This window comes from Prunus dulcis, chromosome 7 (genome assembly GCF_902201215.1).
Source record: "Prunus dulcis chromosome 7, ALMONDv2, whole genome shotgun sequence".
Classification (NCBI taxonomy): Eukaryota; Viridiplantae; Streptophyta; class Magnoliopsida; order Rosales; family Rosaceae; genus Prunus; species Prunus dulcis.
This window is the reverse complement of record NC_047656.1, coordinates 18,748,177-18,765,443: the sequence shown is the minus strand read 5'-3', so window position 1 is coordinate 18,765,443 and position 17,267 is coordinate 18,748,177. Positions and strand designations below refer to the sequence as shown.

General features: G+C 37.6%; 2 protein-coding genes and 1 pseudogene across 8 annotated transcripts; all 3 read left to right on the top strand.

Moving 5' to 3' along the window:
* The first annotated feature begins 416 nt into the window (after positions 1 to 416).
* LOC117634221 (glutamate receptor 3.6-like) lies at positions 417 to 5,154 on the top strand. Of its 4 annotated transcripts, none has more exons than XM_034368199.1 (7): positions 417 to 451; positions 1,336 to 1,690; positions 1,786 to 3,131; positions 3,214 to 3,494; positions 3,698 to 3,729; positions 3,853 to 4,259; positions 4,464 to 4,946. In XM_034368199.1, the coding sequence occupies exons 2-7, from the start codon at positions 1,426 to 1,428 to the stop codon at positions 4,944 to 4,946; spliced, it is 2,814 nt and encodes a 937-aa protein (XP_034224090.1). In that variant the 5' UTR covers positions 417 to 451; positions 1,336 to 1,425. The 4 variants fall into 4 exon arrangements, with proteins under 4 accessions (XP_034224090.1, XP_034224088.1, XP_034224089.1 ...); XM_034368197.1 differs by having other exon boundaries at positions 426 to 536; positions 4,464 to 5,154; XM_034368198.1 differs by lacking the exon at positions 417 to 451 and adding an exon at positions 486 to 867 and having other exon boundaries at positions 4,464 to 5,089.
* A 4,777-nt stretch (positions 5,155 to 9,931) lies between these two features.
* On the top strand, positions 9,932 to 11,404 carry LOC117635511 (annotated as a pseudogene).
* A 1,025-nt stretch (positions 11,405 to 12,429) lies between these two features.
* On the top strand, positions 12,430 to 15,902 carry LOC117636204. 4 transcript variants are annotated; one of them, XM_034370711.1, is made up of 11 exons: positions 12,430 to 12,541; positions 12,649 to 12,748; positions 12,917 to 13,021; positions 13,298 to 13,430; positions 13,520 to 13,763; positions 14,000 to 14,104; positions 14,297 to 14,425; positions 14,562 to 14,611; positions 14,714 to 14,811; positions 14,895 to 15,179; positions 15,289 to 15,902. In XM_034370711.1, the coding sequence occupies exons 1-11, from the start codon at positions 12,522 to 12,524 to the stop codon at positions 15,805 to 15,807; spliced, it is 1,788 nt and encodes a 595-aa protein (XP_034226602.1). In that variant the 5' UTR covers positions 12,430 to 12,521; the 3' UTR covers positions 15,808 to 15,902. The 4 variants fall into 4 exon arrangements, with proteins under 4 accessions (XP_034226602.1, XP_034226601.1, XP_034226604.1 ...); XM_034370713.1 differs by lacking the exon at positions 12,430 to 12,541 and adding an exon at positions 12,553 to 12,569 and having other exon boundaries at positions 12,960 to 13,021; XM_034370710.1 differs by lacking the exon at positions 12,430 to 12,541 and having other exon boundaries at positions 12,548 to 12,748.
* Positions 15,903 to 17,267: the final 1,365 nt, after the last annotated feature.

The window sequence follows — 17,267 nt, the reverse complement described above, 5'->3', positions numbered from 1 at the left end:
TGCCCAGTGTCTTTGCATCCTTCATGAGCACAGCACACATCTCTGCTTCAGCGTCTTCCTCCGATGATTCTTCAACTTTCTTGGTCTTCATCTTCGAATCAGAGACTGGAATCCCCTTTTCTACCAGACCCCACAGCCCAAGAGATTTGAAGATTGTCACCATCTTGATCCTCCAGAACTCGTAGTTCTCACCGGAAAAGATCGGAGTTCGTACCTCAGAACTTCCAAATCCAGCCATCGTTTGGTCTGAATCTCAGCAGCTTGCTTCTCTTCTCCGATGCTCAGCTGAGCTTCGATTTAAGCTCAGTGACCTTCACAGTTTTACGCCCAGATCAAGACACCGAACCTGGCTCTGAGGCCATGTTAGAGTTTTGTATAGGTTTTGGAGAAGAAGAGAAAACAATGGAGAAGAAGGACATCACAACCAACAGTGTCTCTTTCTTTCTACCTGGTATTAATTTCCAACCCACATTTTCTGCATTGACAATAATACTATTATCCTCATTATACATGAGCAATTTCAGAAACTTTCTCAGGTGTACATGCTTGACCAATACTGCTTAGCGTATAACCCTGACCTTTTTGATGCATAAAGCTCTAAAGTTTATAACTTTTTGCTTTTTAAATTCCTTTCATCTTCTTTGCTAGAAAACCCAGTTGGCCAATTTCCTGATTATACTTGTCCTTGGGGGGGAAATGAGTTTTTTCCCAAAAGGGTTCTTTGGGTTTAAGTCACAAATGCTGTGTTACTGTTTGAATCTAGTAAGAGAGTAGAAATTTCTGGGTCTAACTTCTGGTTCAGTTCTTTGGATTAAGGCAATGGCTGCACTGGTAGTTGTCTTTTCATCTGGAATCAAACTTCTAAAGGTTTCTTTTCCTTTTTTCACTGTTTTTTTCCCCTTGATCGAATTCTCTTTTTTGATGAAGTTGGTGGAATTCTCTTTCACTGTTAAGTGTTGCTAGAATATGCATATTGGTGTGAGCCCACAATTGTGTCCGTATTAAACGCTCTTCCTTTTTCCTCAAAGTAAAAATCTTTCCTCACAAGCTGCTTTTTACTTTCATTTTGTGTCTGTTGTCTCTTCATGGGTCTGATTAGTTGGTAATTTAGCAGAAAACTCTAGTTTGTGAGCGCAACTTATCATTTGTCTGTTTATGTTTCATGATTAGATCTAGTTATTAGTGGGAGTTTCTAATTATTTATCTACTTCTTGTGGAGTTTATGATGTTGAGCTTACCTGTACATACTCTTTCAGCACCTAGTTGTTCTCTTCATGTTACTGGATGAAATTCTTAGTTGCTTGCTTATTTTTCGGTGTTTCTTAACTATGCCAGTGTATGAGTTTGAAGTCCAGTTGATTCTACCGCTTTCTGGGTGGCTGGTTTGCTTCCTTTGCAAAGCAAGTTGAAAATTGGGGGTTTACGATGAATATAGTTTGGCTCTTGGTGTTGATGGTTTTCTATAATGGGGTTGCCTCAAATGGGGGTAGCACGAATGTCTCTACAAGACCAGAATTTGTAAATGTTGGGGCTGTTTTCTCTTTCAATTCCATTGTTGGCAAAGTTGCTAAAGTGGCAATAGAAGCTGCCATTGAAGATGTGAATTCTGATCCAGCTGTTCTTGGTGGAACTAAGATGATAGTTCAAATGCAAGACTCAAATTACAGTGGATTTCTGGGCATCGTTGAAGGTACGTCTTGCGACTTTGTTCACAGTTCGTAAGATCTCTCTTAAATGCATTATATAGGAACACTGTGAATTCTGATCCAGCTGTTCTTGCTGCAGCCTTACGGTTCATGGAGAAAGACACAGTGGCCATAATTGGACCTCAGAATGCTGTCACAGCTCATGTAATATCTCATATTGCAAATGAGCTCCAAGTTCCTCTATTATCATTTTCAGTAACGGACCCCACCCTGTCTTCACTTCAGTTCCCATTCTTTGTTAGAACCACCCAGAATGATCTGCATCAAATGGCTGCAGTAGCCGCAATGATTGACCACTACGGATGGAAAGAGGTAATTGCACTCTATGTTGATGATGACTATGGGAGAAATGGGATTGCTGCATTAGGGGATATGCTTGCTGAGAGACGTTGTAAGATCTCATACAAAGCACCTTTGGTCCTTGATCCTAACCAGAGTAACATCACTGATTTACTGGTTAAAGTGGCTTTGACAGAGTCTCGGATTATTGTTCTTCACGCTTATGCTGGTTGGGGTCCTCAGGTGTTTACTGTGGCCAAGTATCTTGGCATGATGGGAACTGGCTATGTCTGGATAGCCACTCACTGGCTAACTACTCAAATAGATACCAACTCTCCTCTCCCATCAAGTATGATGGATGATATGCAAGGAGTTCTAACATTGCGCATGTACACACCAGAGACAGAACTGAAAAGAAAATTTGTTTCTAGGTGGAGCAACTTGACTAGTGGACAGACATCTAAAGGCAAACTTGGGTTGAATGCTTATGGTCTTTATGCCTACGACACTGTGTGGTTGCTTGCTCATGCAATTAATGCCTTTTTTGATCAAGGAGGAAACATTTCATTTTCAAATGATTCAAGGTTGACTCAGCTGCGCAGAGGGGATCTGAATCTTGATGCCATGAGTATCTTTAATGGAGGGAATCTGTTATTGCGTAATATTTTACAGGTTAATATGACTGGCATAACTGGCCCTGTTAAGTTCACTCCAGATAGGAACCCCATTCATCCTGCATTTGAAATCATAAATGTGATTGGCACAGGGATTAGGAAGATTGGTTACTGGTCCAATTATTCGGGTTTATCAGTTGTGCCTCCAGAATACACAAAGCCACCAAACCGTTCTAGTTCAAATGAAAGCCTGTACGGCGTAATTTGGCCTGGACAAACAACACAGAAGCCTCGTGGTTGGGTATTTCCAAACAATGGAAGGCACTTGAAGATTGGAGTCCCAAAACGTGTTAGTTTTCGTGAATTTGTTTCATACGCAGAAGGCAATGACATGTTCACTGGGTACTGCATTGATGTTTTTACTGCTGCATTGAACATGTTGCCCTATGCTGTTCCATACAAGTTGATTCCTTTTGGTGATGGCGTTAAGAACCCAACAAGCACTGAACTTGTGCACAAAATCCAAACGGGTGTGAGTATCATATACAGAGCATTTCTTTAAACTTAAGAAGGTAAATATTTTTTCTGATTTTCCATTTGCTTCTTCCCTATAGGAATTTGATGGAGCAATAGGTGACATTGCAATCACCACCAACCGAACAAGGATGGCAGATTTTACACAGCCATTTATTGAATCTGGGCTAGTAGTTGTTGCACCTGTTAGGACAACGTTGAATTCTAATCCTTGGGCTTTTCTGAGGCCATTCAATCCAATGATGTGGGGCGTCACGGCTGCCTTCTTTCTCATTGTTGGAACAGTTGTTTGGATTTTAGAGCATAGGTTGAACGATGATTTTCGGGGGCCTCCTAAAAAACAAATTGTCACTATTCTGTGGTGAGTAATAAGAAGTATCTCATGTTATCTCATTCTATGTTGGAAGCTTTATAATTCTCTACTGTGTTCAAGACATTGAGATAGTGTCTGTCAATTGGTGTTACTTTCTCATAATGTCTATTTGTGGAGTTCACCATACTAGGATTGGCATCTTCTTGGTATAAATCCCACAATCACTTAAAATTTGTGCTTTCCTTCTGCAGGTTTAGCTTTTCAACTTGGTTCTTTGCCCATAGTAAGTAAATTCGCACTAATTTAGTAGCTTTTCCAGCAACCATGGGTTATAGCTGCTTCAGTAATGCTTATTTACTCTTTTTGTTTTTGTTTTTGTTTTTGTTTTTGTTGGGATCTTATGCAGGAGAAAATACAGTCAGCACTCTGGGTCGCTTAGTACTAATTATATGGCTGTTTGTCGTTCTTATAATCAATTCAAGCTACACTGCAAGTTTGACCTCAATCCTTACAGTACAACAGCTTTCTTCCTCCATCAAAGGCCTTGATACTTTGCTTGCAAGCAATGACCCCATTGGCTACCAGCAAGGTTCATTTGCCAGGGGTTATCTAACTGGTGAACTCAACGTTGACGAGTCCAGACTCGTTCCTCTTATCATGCCAGACGATTATGCTAAAGCCTTGAAAGACGGTCCCCAAAGAGGTGGTGTTGCTGCAGTGATTGATGAGCGTGCATACATTGAGCTATTCCTCTCAAGCAGATGTGATTTCAGTATTGTAGGTCAAGAATTCACCAAAACCGGTTGGGGATTTGTAAGTTTCTCTTTTATCTATTATATCTATGACCATGGTAATACTCTTTGATCAGATAACCTGACATGTTATATTACCAAATCAGACCCTTCAAGACATTTTGATAAAACAGCCTTAATATTGCTAAAGTGTTATATAAGCAGAACTGGTTGCCCAAATATTATGTTCTGGATTCTCATAGTTATCATGTTCATTTCAAATCAGGCTTTTGCAAGGGACTCACCTTTATCAGTGGACATGTCTACTGCTATTTTGAAGCTGTCAGAGAATGGGGATCTACAAAGGATCCATGATAAATGGCTTATAAGCAGTAGTTGTGCCTCACAAGGCGCAAAGCTACAAGTTGACAGGCTTCAACTTAAAAGCTTCTGGGGCCTCTTTGTTCTTTGTGGTTCAGCTTGTTTTCTTGCTCTGATTATATATTTCATCAATATGCTGCGCCAGTTCAGCAAGCACTACACTGAGGAAGAGATTTCTGCCGGCGGCTCGACATCTGCACGTCTTCAAACCTTTATTTCATTTGTTGATGAGAAGGAAGAGGAAGTAAAAAGTCGATCCAAAAGACGGCAAATGGAAAGGATGTCAAATAGAAGTGCAAGTGAAGATGAATCAATGTACAACTCCAAAAGAAGACATATTGATCAATCATCTTCAAGAATGAGTCTTGATAATGGTAATAATGCCTGATCAGAAGTTCTGATTCAGAGCCATCCACACCAAATTATAACTTCATGGGTCGTCTTCTGATATGAATTAGGTTAGAAGCTTATGCATACACAGCTCATGTCATTACATATTCAATTTCACGCTGCATTACTCTTTTATGGGAATACTTTGACAAAGCTCTTTGTGAAGTATACCAATTTTTTAATAGAAAGATGAAGAAATTCACTAATTATATGTGTGCTTGGTGGATAATTCTGCATGAAATGAAACCCAACCAAGAAAAGAATAAAAAACTAATAAAAAAACTTTAAGTTCTATTCATCTCAGTGTATAATTTTTACACTGATCCTCCCTCTAGGAACAGGATCAAGCTTCAAATACTTAGCTGGAGGGTCATTTTTATGCTCATAGCTGCTAACTCAGCAGCTAAGTATTTGAAGACATAAGGTATTGCAACTGTCTCCATCCCTTTATTCGTATCAGAAGCATGACAGAAGACCTTGGGAGCTCTTACAGGGGGCAGTCCCTTAACTGCACGTGCAACCCGTTTCTCTGGCTTGATGACTGAGGGTGTTAGGATGCTTCCACATGTGGAACATACAGCAGCAATGTGATAATCAGAACATGTATGAAGCCTATCATGCAATAGATAGGCTGCCCCATGCGCAAGCAACGAATCTCGTTCCATTTCACCAAAACGTATACATCCACCTTGCTTTCGTCCTTTGATGGGCTGGCAGGTGATCTAATCTACCATTCCAGTGGAACGAACCTGCACCCCAATTTGGAGTGGCATGTAAGGAAACCGATAAACGAAATTGGAGAAATATACATGCAAAATTATACTGAGAAAATCTTAAAATTTCATGTGACTTTTTATCTGTAGGGGTGGGAGGGAATGTTAAAGTTTTTTACCTGAAACTTGTCTGAAACCATATGTTGTAGTCGTTGATAATAAACAGGACCAATAAAGATCTCACATGTCAGTTTGGTTCCATAAACCCCACTGTACAACACCTCTAAACCATTGTAGTTAAACCCTTTAACCTTTGACATTTCACCAAGTTCATCAACAAGGGTTTCGGATTTTGGTTGAGTCTTTTCATTAGCCTTCTTTGAATTAGCAAATGGTGTTGCGTCAACATATTCTCCATGCAAGCTACCTCATTGTGACAAAAAACAAGGAAGCATCTTTGATTGTTTTCTTTTCATTGTTAAATATGATACACAAACTATTATTTCAAGAAGTTCAATGGACTCTGCTGTGCAATACTTTATCAAAATGCAAATTTATGTCCTAGTATTTATGCTCATCTAGTAATTAAAACTTAACTCTATAACCCAAGAGTAGCAACTAACAGTTAACTTTTATTTTCCAGAAACTTCCCAAAAATCCTGTTATCTGAATTTCCCTTTCCAGCAACTCGATGGCAATCGAGATTTATTCGCCTAAAGTCCTATTTGAACATTTCCAAATCCTAATAAACTCTCACATTTTCCCCAACCATTGCACCTTCCATCACTTTATTACTGCTGCAATACAACAGTTCAGGCCACCGCAGAACATAAACATCTGTACTTTGTCTACGGGGGGGAGCACCAGCAATGCATTTCTTTTTGTGAATAGACTGTTAACAAATCATAAAAGGAAAATTCGTTAGGTGCTAGTACCTTTGCAGCAATCGATTCCAAGAGCATTCCTATTGTCATCCTTGAAGGAAATGCATGTGGATTGATGATAAGATCTGGACGCATTCCCGTAACCTCAGAAAATGGCATATCAATATCAGGCCACAACGGGAGCAAAGTAATTTTTTTTTAAAAAGGATAAGGTATATTACCTAATTACATGTATTAAATTAAAGAAGTTGGCCAAAAAACAAAAGTAAAGAAACTAATTTTATTTTAAAATTTTAAAAAATTTAAAGATAAAAAGCAAAACAACTTCTCCCGAAGAAATTTCACCAAATTTCGTCGGCACAAGTGCGCAGACCTCTCCCGACGAAAATACCTCTGCCGACAAAATTTCGTCGGGAGAAACCTAATCCGGTAAATTTTGTCGGCATAGACCTCTGCCGATGAAATTTCGTCGGGAGAGAAAGAAATATAAACTTAGTATCTTTAGGTCAATAATTTTTAAAAAAAAATTCTTTTCAGTAATTGAATAATATCTTAGCCTGATTTAATTACTTTCATTAGTAATTATGTTCTAACTATTATTTCTCTAGTAAATAATTAGTATTCTAAGTGACCAATAATTAAAACATAAGTAATTAAAAAAGGGAAATTCAGATTATGGTATTTATAGAGTATAGCCGGGCCCCTGTACCTTTAAAATATTCTATTTGTAGAGTATAGCTGGGCCCCTGTACCTTTAAAATATTCTATTTGTAGAGTATAGCCGCGCGGCTTGGGGTCTTTAAATATCTAATGGGTGCCTTTTTGTTTTTTAAACTTTTTCTCCCTGATTTTCCTTTGTCGATGAGACTAGTCTGGAGCAGTATCCATTACGTTTAGGCCATTACCAATGTATAGCTATTGTCCCCTTTTGATTTTTCACTTTCCCAAAGTTATTACCCGTATAAAGAATTTAGCATTTTCCCATTTAATACTCGTATTATACACGTACGTACGTATTTTTCAATAATACTTCCGTTTTCTATATACATCTTAAAGACTCTTTATAATGAAAGCAAACATATAACACACGTATTGTACAAGTACACACGTATTTTAATGATTATTCAATATCCAAGAACAAAAAACAAAGTCCACAAAATAATTCAAAACAATTCATTACTATTTACCAAGTAATTTACGAAAGCAGTAAAATATTTAAATATTCACTAAATAAATAATAATTAAAACATAATTACTAATTAAAGTAATTGAAAAAAAGGCTAAGGTATTACCTAATTACATGTACTAAATTAAAGAAGTTGGCCAAAAAACAAAAGTAAAGAAACTAATTTTATATTTTAAAATTTTAAAGATAAAAAGCAAAACAACCTATCCCGACGAAATTTCACAAAATTTCGTCGGCACAGGTGCGCAGACCTCTCCCGACGAAATTACTTCTGCCGACGAAATTTCGTCGGGAGAAACCTAATCCAGCAAATTTTGTCGGCATAGACCTCTACCGACCGAATTTCTTCGGGAGAGGTTTTCTTCAAAAAAATAAATATAAACTTAGTATCTTTAAGTCAAGAATTTTTATTTTTTAAAAAAAAAAAAAATCTTTTAGAAATGGTTACAAGCCATGATTCTCTCTCTCTCTCTCTCTCTCTCTCTCTCTCTCTCTCTCTCTCTCTCTCTCTCTACAGGTGTATATACTCGTAGCAGATGAAAAGCACAAATATACATCACTTAAAATGTTTCACCTGAGATGATAGGTTCTCACTTTCAATAGGCTATAGCCTTGATCATGATGAGGTCCAAACCTCCTGATTATGTATAGAGGTGTGAAATTTTATTTCAATTCAGCTGTATAATGTTATTTTCTTTTCTTCGTATGAGTAGCTCATATAATGTTTTCTAATGATTTTAAAAATATACAGACATAAATTATTATACATGTGTTTGGCCTTGTAACCATTTCTGTGATAGCGCAGCACACACGGTTTGCAGCCTCGGCATAAAAGTGAAGATGGAGATCAATGTCACAGTTTTATATCAAATCAAGAAGGAAATTCCAATGCTGCGGCTTATAAAACTAAGAAGGGTTCATAGAGCAAGCACTTTCTGTACACTACAGGCAGATTGTAGAAGCTTTCAGGAAATTGGACTATGACTAGCTATGAGGGTTATTGTAAGTCAATTTTCTCATTAAGACATTAGCCATAGCAATCAAGGCTCACGACCAATAGAGCAAGTATTCCGGCATTAAGTATATAAGTTCAATGTAAACCAAGAGTAATTTGACCCAGTTAGTGCGCGAGATTCATTTTGGAATGAAAAAGTGGTAAATCAAAGTGGCTGACAATAAAGAAACAGTTAAAAGTACTGTTCTTAAAGAAAATTATTAATCAAAGTTAAAGAAATAGAAAAACTGAGGTTTAAACATATAAAACCATAACCGATCACCACCAAAACCTTCACAAAATTAAGGTATCACCCTCAACACTATGCTTGGCCTTGTTGTGTGACTCAAGTTCAGACCTGGAAGCATCAACATAACACAAACATTAAAATAAAATAAAATGAAAAAATAGAAAAAATATTTTCAGAAATTTCAATTATACAGATGTCCCCTTCATTTTTAAAGGGTAATACTGTTTTGTGCTATAAGCTTTCTTCAATATCAATCTTTGAAGACTTGAGTATGCATTAAATAACTGAGGTCAGGCAATTAATCTAGTTTTCATGAGAAAACATCATGTGCCCATCTACTTTTAATTGAACTGAATGATTAATTGTAATATTTAACCTTTTCCACCTCCTTCCCTTTCTAATTACAAGTGTTTATCAGAAGTATGACTTACTGTAACTGTTTTGCATTTCTCGAATATCAATCTAGTCATCTCCATTGTTAGATTGGTGGTGTTGCTTCATCTTGATGTAGGTTGACACTACCATTACACGGTCTACAATTTGCTTGGAGATTGGCAATTTCTTGTTGGAGAAGTTCTGTCGTGTACGTTAGATGTGCTCATCTTCGAAGTTGTAGGTAAAAGAAGTATATTTCAATTATCCAAACTGATGGACTCGTATTCCACAGAGTCTATGAATAGTTTCTTTTAGTTTTAGTTCAGACCGGATTCCGTTTTACTCGGTGCAAATAATTCATTGCTTTTAATTACAAGTCATTGTTTCATTCTTTTAGGTTCTCATAGTTGAGCTTCATTTTTGCATTTGTCAGCCTGGCATCTCGAGTACAGAAAACATTGCAAGGTTCAATCTAGTGAGGAGGTGAGGAGGTTTACTTAGTAAGTCCGAAAATTTGGACTTTTTCTAAACCAACCAAAGCACCATTTTCAGAAGTGGAACACCATATGGTCTGTCCATAAATGCGTGCTTGTTTCAGCCCATACTGAATGCAATTTCCTACATTTGTACGTGTGTGTCTCTTTATGTGTGCATGTGTTCTTAATATGAAAGGTTGGCTTTTATAGGCTCCATAAGAAACAAGGCACCATATGGAACGTTGCATGAAAGCCCTCTGCAATGCTGATGTAACCGGCGGCTTTAAAATAGGAAGGGATGTGTCCCTTCCAGAAACGTATGTTCGGTCTGCGAGAAATCCTCTTAGAGATCTTGGCGGCAAACCTCCTTCTCAGAGGCAGATTCTTGCCTTTTATGCTGGAAATATGCATGGCTATTTACGTCCAATTCTGCTAGAGTACTGGAAAGACAAAGACCCTGATATGAAGATCTTTGGTCCAATGCCTCCTGGTGTTGCAAGCAAAATGAACTACATCCAGCATAAGAAGAACAGCAAAATGAAACCCGCAGGATCATGGAGCTTTTGATACGCAAGCTAATTAAGGTAATAGCACCAATACCTGAGCTTGTTGAAAGTCCTTTGTGTGTATACTGAACGAGTGGAGAATTACAAGTTGTGTTTGGAAACATCTCAATTCGTATTTGCATGGTAGGGTTACATTCGGGCACTGGAGGATCTTACTTATGAGAAGCGAAAGGAGTTCATCATGAAGCACAAGCTGCCATATGAGCAAATTCCTCTGGTTTCCTTCCACTCTGAGGCAAGCATAGCCCCTGAGGCTATACTATTTATAAAAAATAAAAATAATAAAAAGACACCTGTAAGACCGTTCGGCTATACTCTTTTTATATAAAAAATGCCTATATATTTATTTTTTATTTTTAAAGGGACCCGCGTAGGGCTGAGTGTGGGTTTTGTGACAAGCGTATAGCCGAGCGGCTGTACTCTATGAATAGAATTTTTCTACAGACGGCTATACCCATTGAATAGCATAATCTAAATTTCTCCTTTTCAGTTACTTAAATTAGTAGTTATGTTTTAATTATTATTTACTTAGTGAATAATTAGTATTTTAATACATTTTATTTTTATTCAATAATGTGAGTATTTTGTGTGTATTATTGAAAATTTTGTAACAATTAAGTGTACTAAATATGAAAAATAAGTATGCACCTGTGCAATACAAGTATTAAATGTGAAAATGCTAAATTCTTTACGATACAAGTATTAAATGTGAAAATGCTAAATTCTTTACGAGTGCATACCTGTGATCATATCCGACAATTTTGTTCTGCCATTTTCCGAGGTTTTGGATTGGGCCCATTCTCAGTAATTCTTGCAGAGAGAGACATCCCAAACTTGAAAGAGATACTGCTTTCAATACCAGAAGAGAAGTATCTTCAGATGCAGGTAGGGGTCAGGAAGGTTCAAAAGCTAGCATTTTCTCTGGCATGCTAAACCCCTCAAGTATGATCTCTTCCACATGACTCTTCACTCAATTTGTTACAACAGAGTTTTTCAGATAAAAATCCGGTAAGGTTGCTTAAGCATGGTGAAATGTTAAGAGCAGACGGCAGAGATGGAAATGTAAATGCCAGTCCCTGAAATAGAAATGGGGCTGTTTTTATTTTCTGTAATATATCAGCTTCTTATTCTCCCTGTGAATTTGTAGAAATAGTTTCAGTTAAAAATCTAGCCCATGAAATAACTGAGCTTCTGTACTATTTTCAGCTTTCACCTTGTAAATGGTAATTACATATTTCCCTTTTGCCTTTTTGGTAAATGATTTCATCTTGACGCTAAAGCTCATAACTGTTACTTGTTACTACCAGAAAAAACTCACAAACTCACACCTAAAAGCTATCTCTTTTTTTTTCTTTTGGCTAAGAAGTATGCATGTAAAAGCTATCACCAAACCAAAATTAAAAGCTACTGTTACACCTGAAACATGACCAAACTGGCCACTTTCTGGAGTCAAACCAAATGACTTGGTTTTGTTCAGCTGACAGTAGACTTGGATCTCCAGCGCGCTTCATTGAACCGAATGAGATTTTTCCAAGCCAGCCTCATGAATTCGTTCCCAACACGCCGCGTGTTTATTACGAGCTATCCACTTGATTGAGTTATAATTGAGACGTCGACGTCTCTACTTTGTGGGCCCCATACCCTTCACTCCCTGACTGTTTTGTTTTCAGCACACGCCAGAAATGCGCCTCGTGTAATTCTTGCCTCCAATGTTACCCCACAGAGTCACTGCTTTCAAGGCTCATAATCTGGTTTTCACAGTATGGTGTCATTCAAAGAAAATTTAAGATTTATGCTTTAAGATTTAAAATTTCTCTCTCAAATGTTTTTCGACCCTTCTCTTTTCGCCACAGAATTTCTTTATGGCTTCATTCAAATTTTAGTCATTAGCCGTTTAGTTCATTTTTGCAGTTACGTCCTCGTTTCCTTGGCTTGCCTCCTTGGCTGCTGTTAATCTGGTTTCGACACACGTGAATATGATTAATTGAGGATAACAAAATTAGTGCTATCTCGTGACGTGACATGCAATTTCAGTTAAAGAGACCTGGTGGGGTGGGGCCAGAGCAGAGATTGAAAATCTTTGAAAAAAGGCAACTGGATAACGATCATCTATTGCACCATTTCATCCCATGACTCTGTTTATCATTCGGTTGGTTCCATTCCCAACATGCACTTTTGTATGTCCTCATTCATTAAGTTCACTTTTTTATGCTTTCAAGTTTTAAACTTAAACTTCCTTGGAAATGGGGTCTGCAGATTTTTGTTCCTTCTCTTCTTCCCTCTAGAAATTAAATTGGCTTTGCTTCTGCTGAGCCACAAGCTGTTTCTGGGTTCTGCAGATTATCCTTCTTTGACTGTAAGTTGCTATCTGATATCTTTATTACATTTTGTTTTGATGATGAGTTACGTAAGTTCAGTATGTTGAAAGAATTAATGGGGTTGATTTGTTGTGTTTTTCTCATTATATGATTGATTTACTCGTCTGGGTTCTTACTGATTGTGTCAAAGTTTCGTCCTTTTTAAGTTGTCTTGCAGTCTCACCTTAATAGCTTTGTTGCATAATTCAGGATTCGAAGAATTAATGGGTGATGTCTATATTGAAAATGAAATATCTGAAATCCCTCTCGCAGTGAGTACTTTTCAACTTTACGATTGTGCATTATTGCAAATTATCTCTACTTTTTCTGTATGTTTGTTGTATCTCTTCTCTATTGTAACTTTCTTATTCTTGATCAAGATTAGCTAAGAAATTATAATTAGCTTATCGATTTTCTTATTTCTTTTTTATGTTATCCCACATAAGGAATAAGGTTATGGGGGTTTGAAGTTTCCATTTGGAATCTTTAGTTTTGTCAGTTTGATTCAGACCTTGTGCTTAAAGATCTAATATAGGTCCTTGAATCAGGCCTATAATGATACTGTGTGGAACACAAGTCTTCTTTTTGATAGTCTGGAATTCTACTCATCAATGGATGACATTTTCACCCGTCTATTGACACTGGCTAATTATATAAGTCGTCGATTTATTCAATTTATAGGTGAGTTCTTTCTACTATTCATACATGTATGCACACTCATGCATCTTCTTATAATGTTATGGATGGATTTGGAAATGATGTTATTGCAGAGGATCTTGCGGTCAGAGATGCTGATAGATACTCAGATGATTTGCTGGTCATTTCTGCTGGACAGCATTTAAGATCATTGAGACAAGGCATTTGTAAATCATTTTCTGAAGGTTGTTCATCATCGTCAAAACCTTGTAACCCTGAAACCTGTGAAAGAAGAGCCTCAGAGCCTACGGAAGATACAAGATCTGAAATTCTAGAAACCAATTTCAATTATACAGATGTTCCCTTCATTTTTAAAGGGTAATACCTTTTTGTGCTATTAGCTTCCTGCAATATCAATCTTTGAAGACTTGAGTATGCGTTAAAAAACTGAGGTCAGGCAATTAATCTAGTTTTCATGGGAAAACATCATGAGCCCATCTAAGTGAACTGAATGATTAATTGTATTATTTAATCTTTTTCACCTCCTTCCCTCTCAAATCTCAATCTAGTCATCTTCATTGTTAGATTGGTGATGTTGCTTCATCTTGATGTAGGTTGACACTACCATTACACGGTTTACAATTTGCTTGGAGATTGGCAATTTCTTGTTGGAGAAGTTCTGTCGTGTACGTTAGATGTGCTCATCTTCGAATTTGTAGGTAAAAGAAGTTTATTTCAATTATGCAAACTGATGGACTCGTATTCCATAGAGTCTATGAATAGTTTCTTTTAGTTTTAGCTCAGATTGGATTCTGTTTTACTCAGTGCAAATAATTCATTGCTTTTAATTACAAGTCATTGTTTCATTCTTTTAGGTTCTCATAGTTGAGCTTCATTTTTGCATTTGTCAGCCTGGCATCTCGAGTACAGAAAACATTGCAAGGTTCATCTCACGATATTGGATGGTTGCCGCGCACTCCTGGCATGCCTGGTGTGGAGGATGGTACAGCAAGATTCTTGGAATTGCTTGCAGGAATAAGGTACCAATCTAATATAATAGCTCCACTGCACTAGATGGTTGGACCTGTTAAGGAACTGTGTTCAATTTTGTTATCATATCTGTTAAATCTATTCTTTTATATCCCTATTGTTTGTATGTCATGTTATATACTTCAGGAATGGGGAGCACACATTGCCTAGCTCATTTGTCTATCTGCTTATTCCGGGTAAAGAAAATTTATTTTTCCCTTTGGACTCTGTTCTTCTCCCCTGTTCAATCCACATTTAGCGTTGTGGCACCTATAGTTATGGGAACTTTGATTTTCCAGGCCTCTTTAGCAATCACGGCCCCTTATACTTTGTTGGAACAAAGAAATTCTTTTCGAAGATGGGTCTAGCTTGCCATATTGCAAAAATTCACAGTGAGGTAATGAGTCATTACTCTGTGATCATTGCTGACTGAGTTTTGTAAAATTTGTCTTCCCTTATCATATGCGTTCTTGAATGAAGGCATCTGTTGAGCACAATGCATTGGAACTCAAGCAATACATCGAGGAGCTTTACTGGGGATCCGGTAAGCGAGTGATGCTGCTGGGGCACAGCAAGGGCGGCGTTGATGCTGCAGCTGCATTGTCAATCTACTGGTGTGATTTGAAAGACAAAGTTGCTGGTTTAGCACTGGTACAGAGCCCCTATGGTGGCACTCCCTTGGCTTCTGATATTCTTCGTGAAGGCCAAATTGCGGACAAAGAAACCCGCAGGATCATGGAACTTTTGATATGCAAGCTAATTAAGGTAATAGCACCAATGCCTGAGCTTGTTGAAAGTCCTTTGTGTATGTACTAAACAAGTGGAGAATTATAAGTCGTGTTTGGAAACATCTCAATTCATATTTGCATTGTAGGGTGACATTCGGGCACTGGAGGATCTTACTTATGAGAAGCGAAAGGAGTTCATCATGAAGCACAAGCTGCCATATGAGCAAATTCCTCTGGTTTCCTTCCACTCTGAGGCAAGCATAGCCCCTGATGTGCTTGCCACAATGACACATATAGCACATGCCGAACTTCCCTGGCTGCCCCTACCAAATTTTGGAACTCAAGAAGAGTCAGACGAAATCGTTCAAGCGGGACGCCAGCTGCCTGTAGTGATTCCTTTATCTGCTGCAATGGCTGTGACTGCACTTCATCTACAACTCAGGTACGGGGAGAAGAGTGACGGATTGGTGATGTGCCGTGACGCTCAAGTTCCAGGTTCGGTTGTGGTCGCACCGGACAGGAAGCTTGACCACGCCTGGATGGTTTATTCCACAAGGAAAAAGAATCCTAGTGATGCTAATGCCTCAGAAATGTGTGAGGCCATTTTAACTCTGCTTGTAGAGCTTGGAAAGTTAAAAGTAAGAGGGAAAAAGCTAGGAAATTAATCCATCCCTCATACAATTTGTTTGCTTCCCATTTGTTTAATTTGGTTTGTTAAACAAAATATTCAAAAGCAATCAATTGCAGAATCTCATTCAAATGGAAGAATGAATTCATAAGGCCCAAAACAATCTGGCAGGTCCAATTAACAAAAAGAATTCTGCAAAGTCCATGAACATGAACAAGACAATAAATTCTTGTAGACTCAAGGAGTCCGAATCACGTAGTGTACCGGAATATATACAAATTTCTCTAACTAGAGACCCTTAAATCTTCTTAATTGAAGTAGCAACCAACTAGCCAACTGCCCATAAATTCACAATAAAATTTGAACTCTTTTCTGCATTTTTTTACGAACAATTCATGCATGAAGGTGCAACATTAAAAGTCCATGATATGTTGCCCTGCCATAAGGTAGAAAAAACCTCGTTAGTAGCAATATATCTTTGCCCTGAGATAATAAAAATGCAGAGCAGGGCCAAATGCCAATTCTGAAACGGAGAGAATCCAATAACTTTTTTATTTTATTTTAAGCATGGGTGACACATGGTTTGCATGTGAATGAGATTGAAGAAGAATACAGCAACAGCATTTATATTTTTGATGGTCAAATTCAAGAAATTATCTGTTGGCTCCACATAAATTTAATGGCTCAAATGTTGGGTCCTGCTCTGCACATCGCACAACTACTTCTCAAACGTGCACTTCAATCCACATCCATGTTATTAAAACTATTCAACCTAATATCAGATGACCTCTGTTTTCTTTTTTTTTTCTTTTTTCCGTTTTCTGGCAATACATGAATGGAGTTAATAGAGACTTGAGTGGATAAAAACTTCTCTCTCTTTTGTATCAAGTGATGGATACCTTTCTGGCATGCAGTTAGGCTGCTTCCAAGGAAATGGCAGCTATTAAAAACATCACACTTTCCAGCAAACTTAAGCCACTGAGCCATCAATGAGGACATTAATTTTTTTCCCCTAACGCCTAAAAACCCAGAGCAAAATTTTCACTTTCTGCGCTAGAAAATTGACAGCCAAAACACATTTCAGAACCCAACAAAGGGCTGAATACAAAAGTGACCCTAAATAGGGTCAAAGAGATATTCTTCAACAAAAGGCCAAATGCTTGGTAAAAATCAATACCAAAGTGCAAGAAAAGCAAATATATTGTCCCCTATTTAAACCTAGCTGTACGGATGGCTGAACATATAACATATATAGCATCATTCTCCATTGTTTTTGGCTAAGAAAAATATAGCTGGCTGGCTGGCCATATGATTTTATTAGAAGAAAACTTAGGACATGGGCTTAATTCTTCTCACCCATTTCCCCACAGTGTTTTGTTTTTGGATACATTCCATGATCGAAACGTTTTGAGAAATGAATTTCCTTGGAAACCAAATTAATTATGACCTCCTTCAGCTTTTACAGCAAAAAAACATTTTGATTGGTGGAAACTTTGG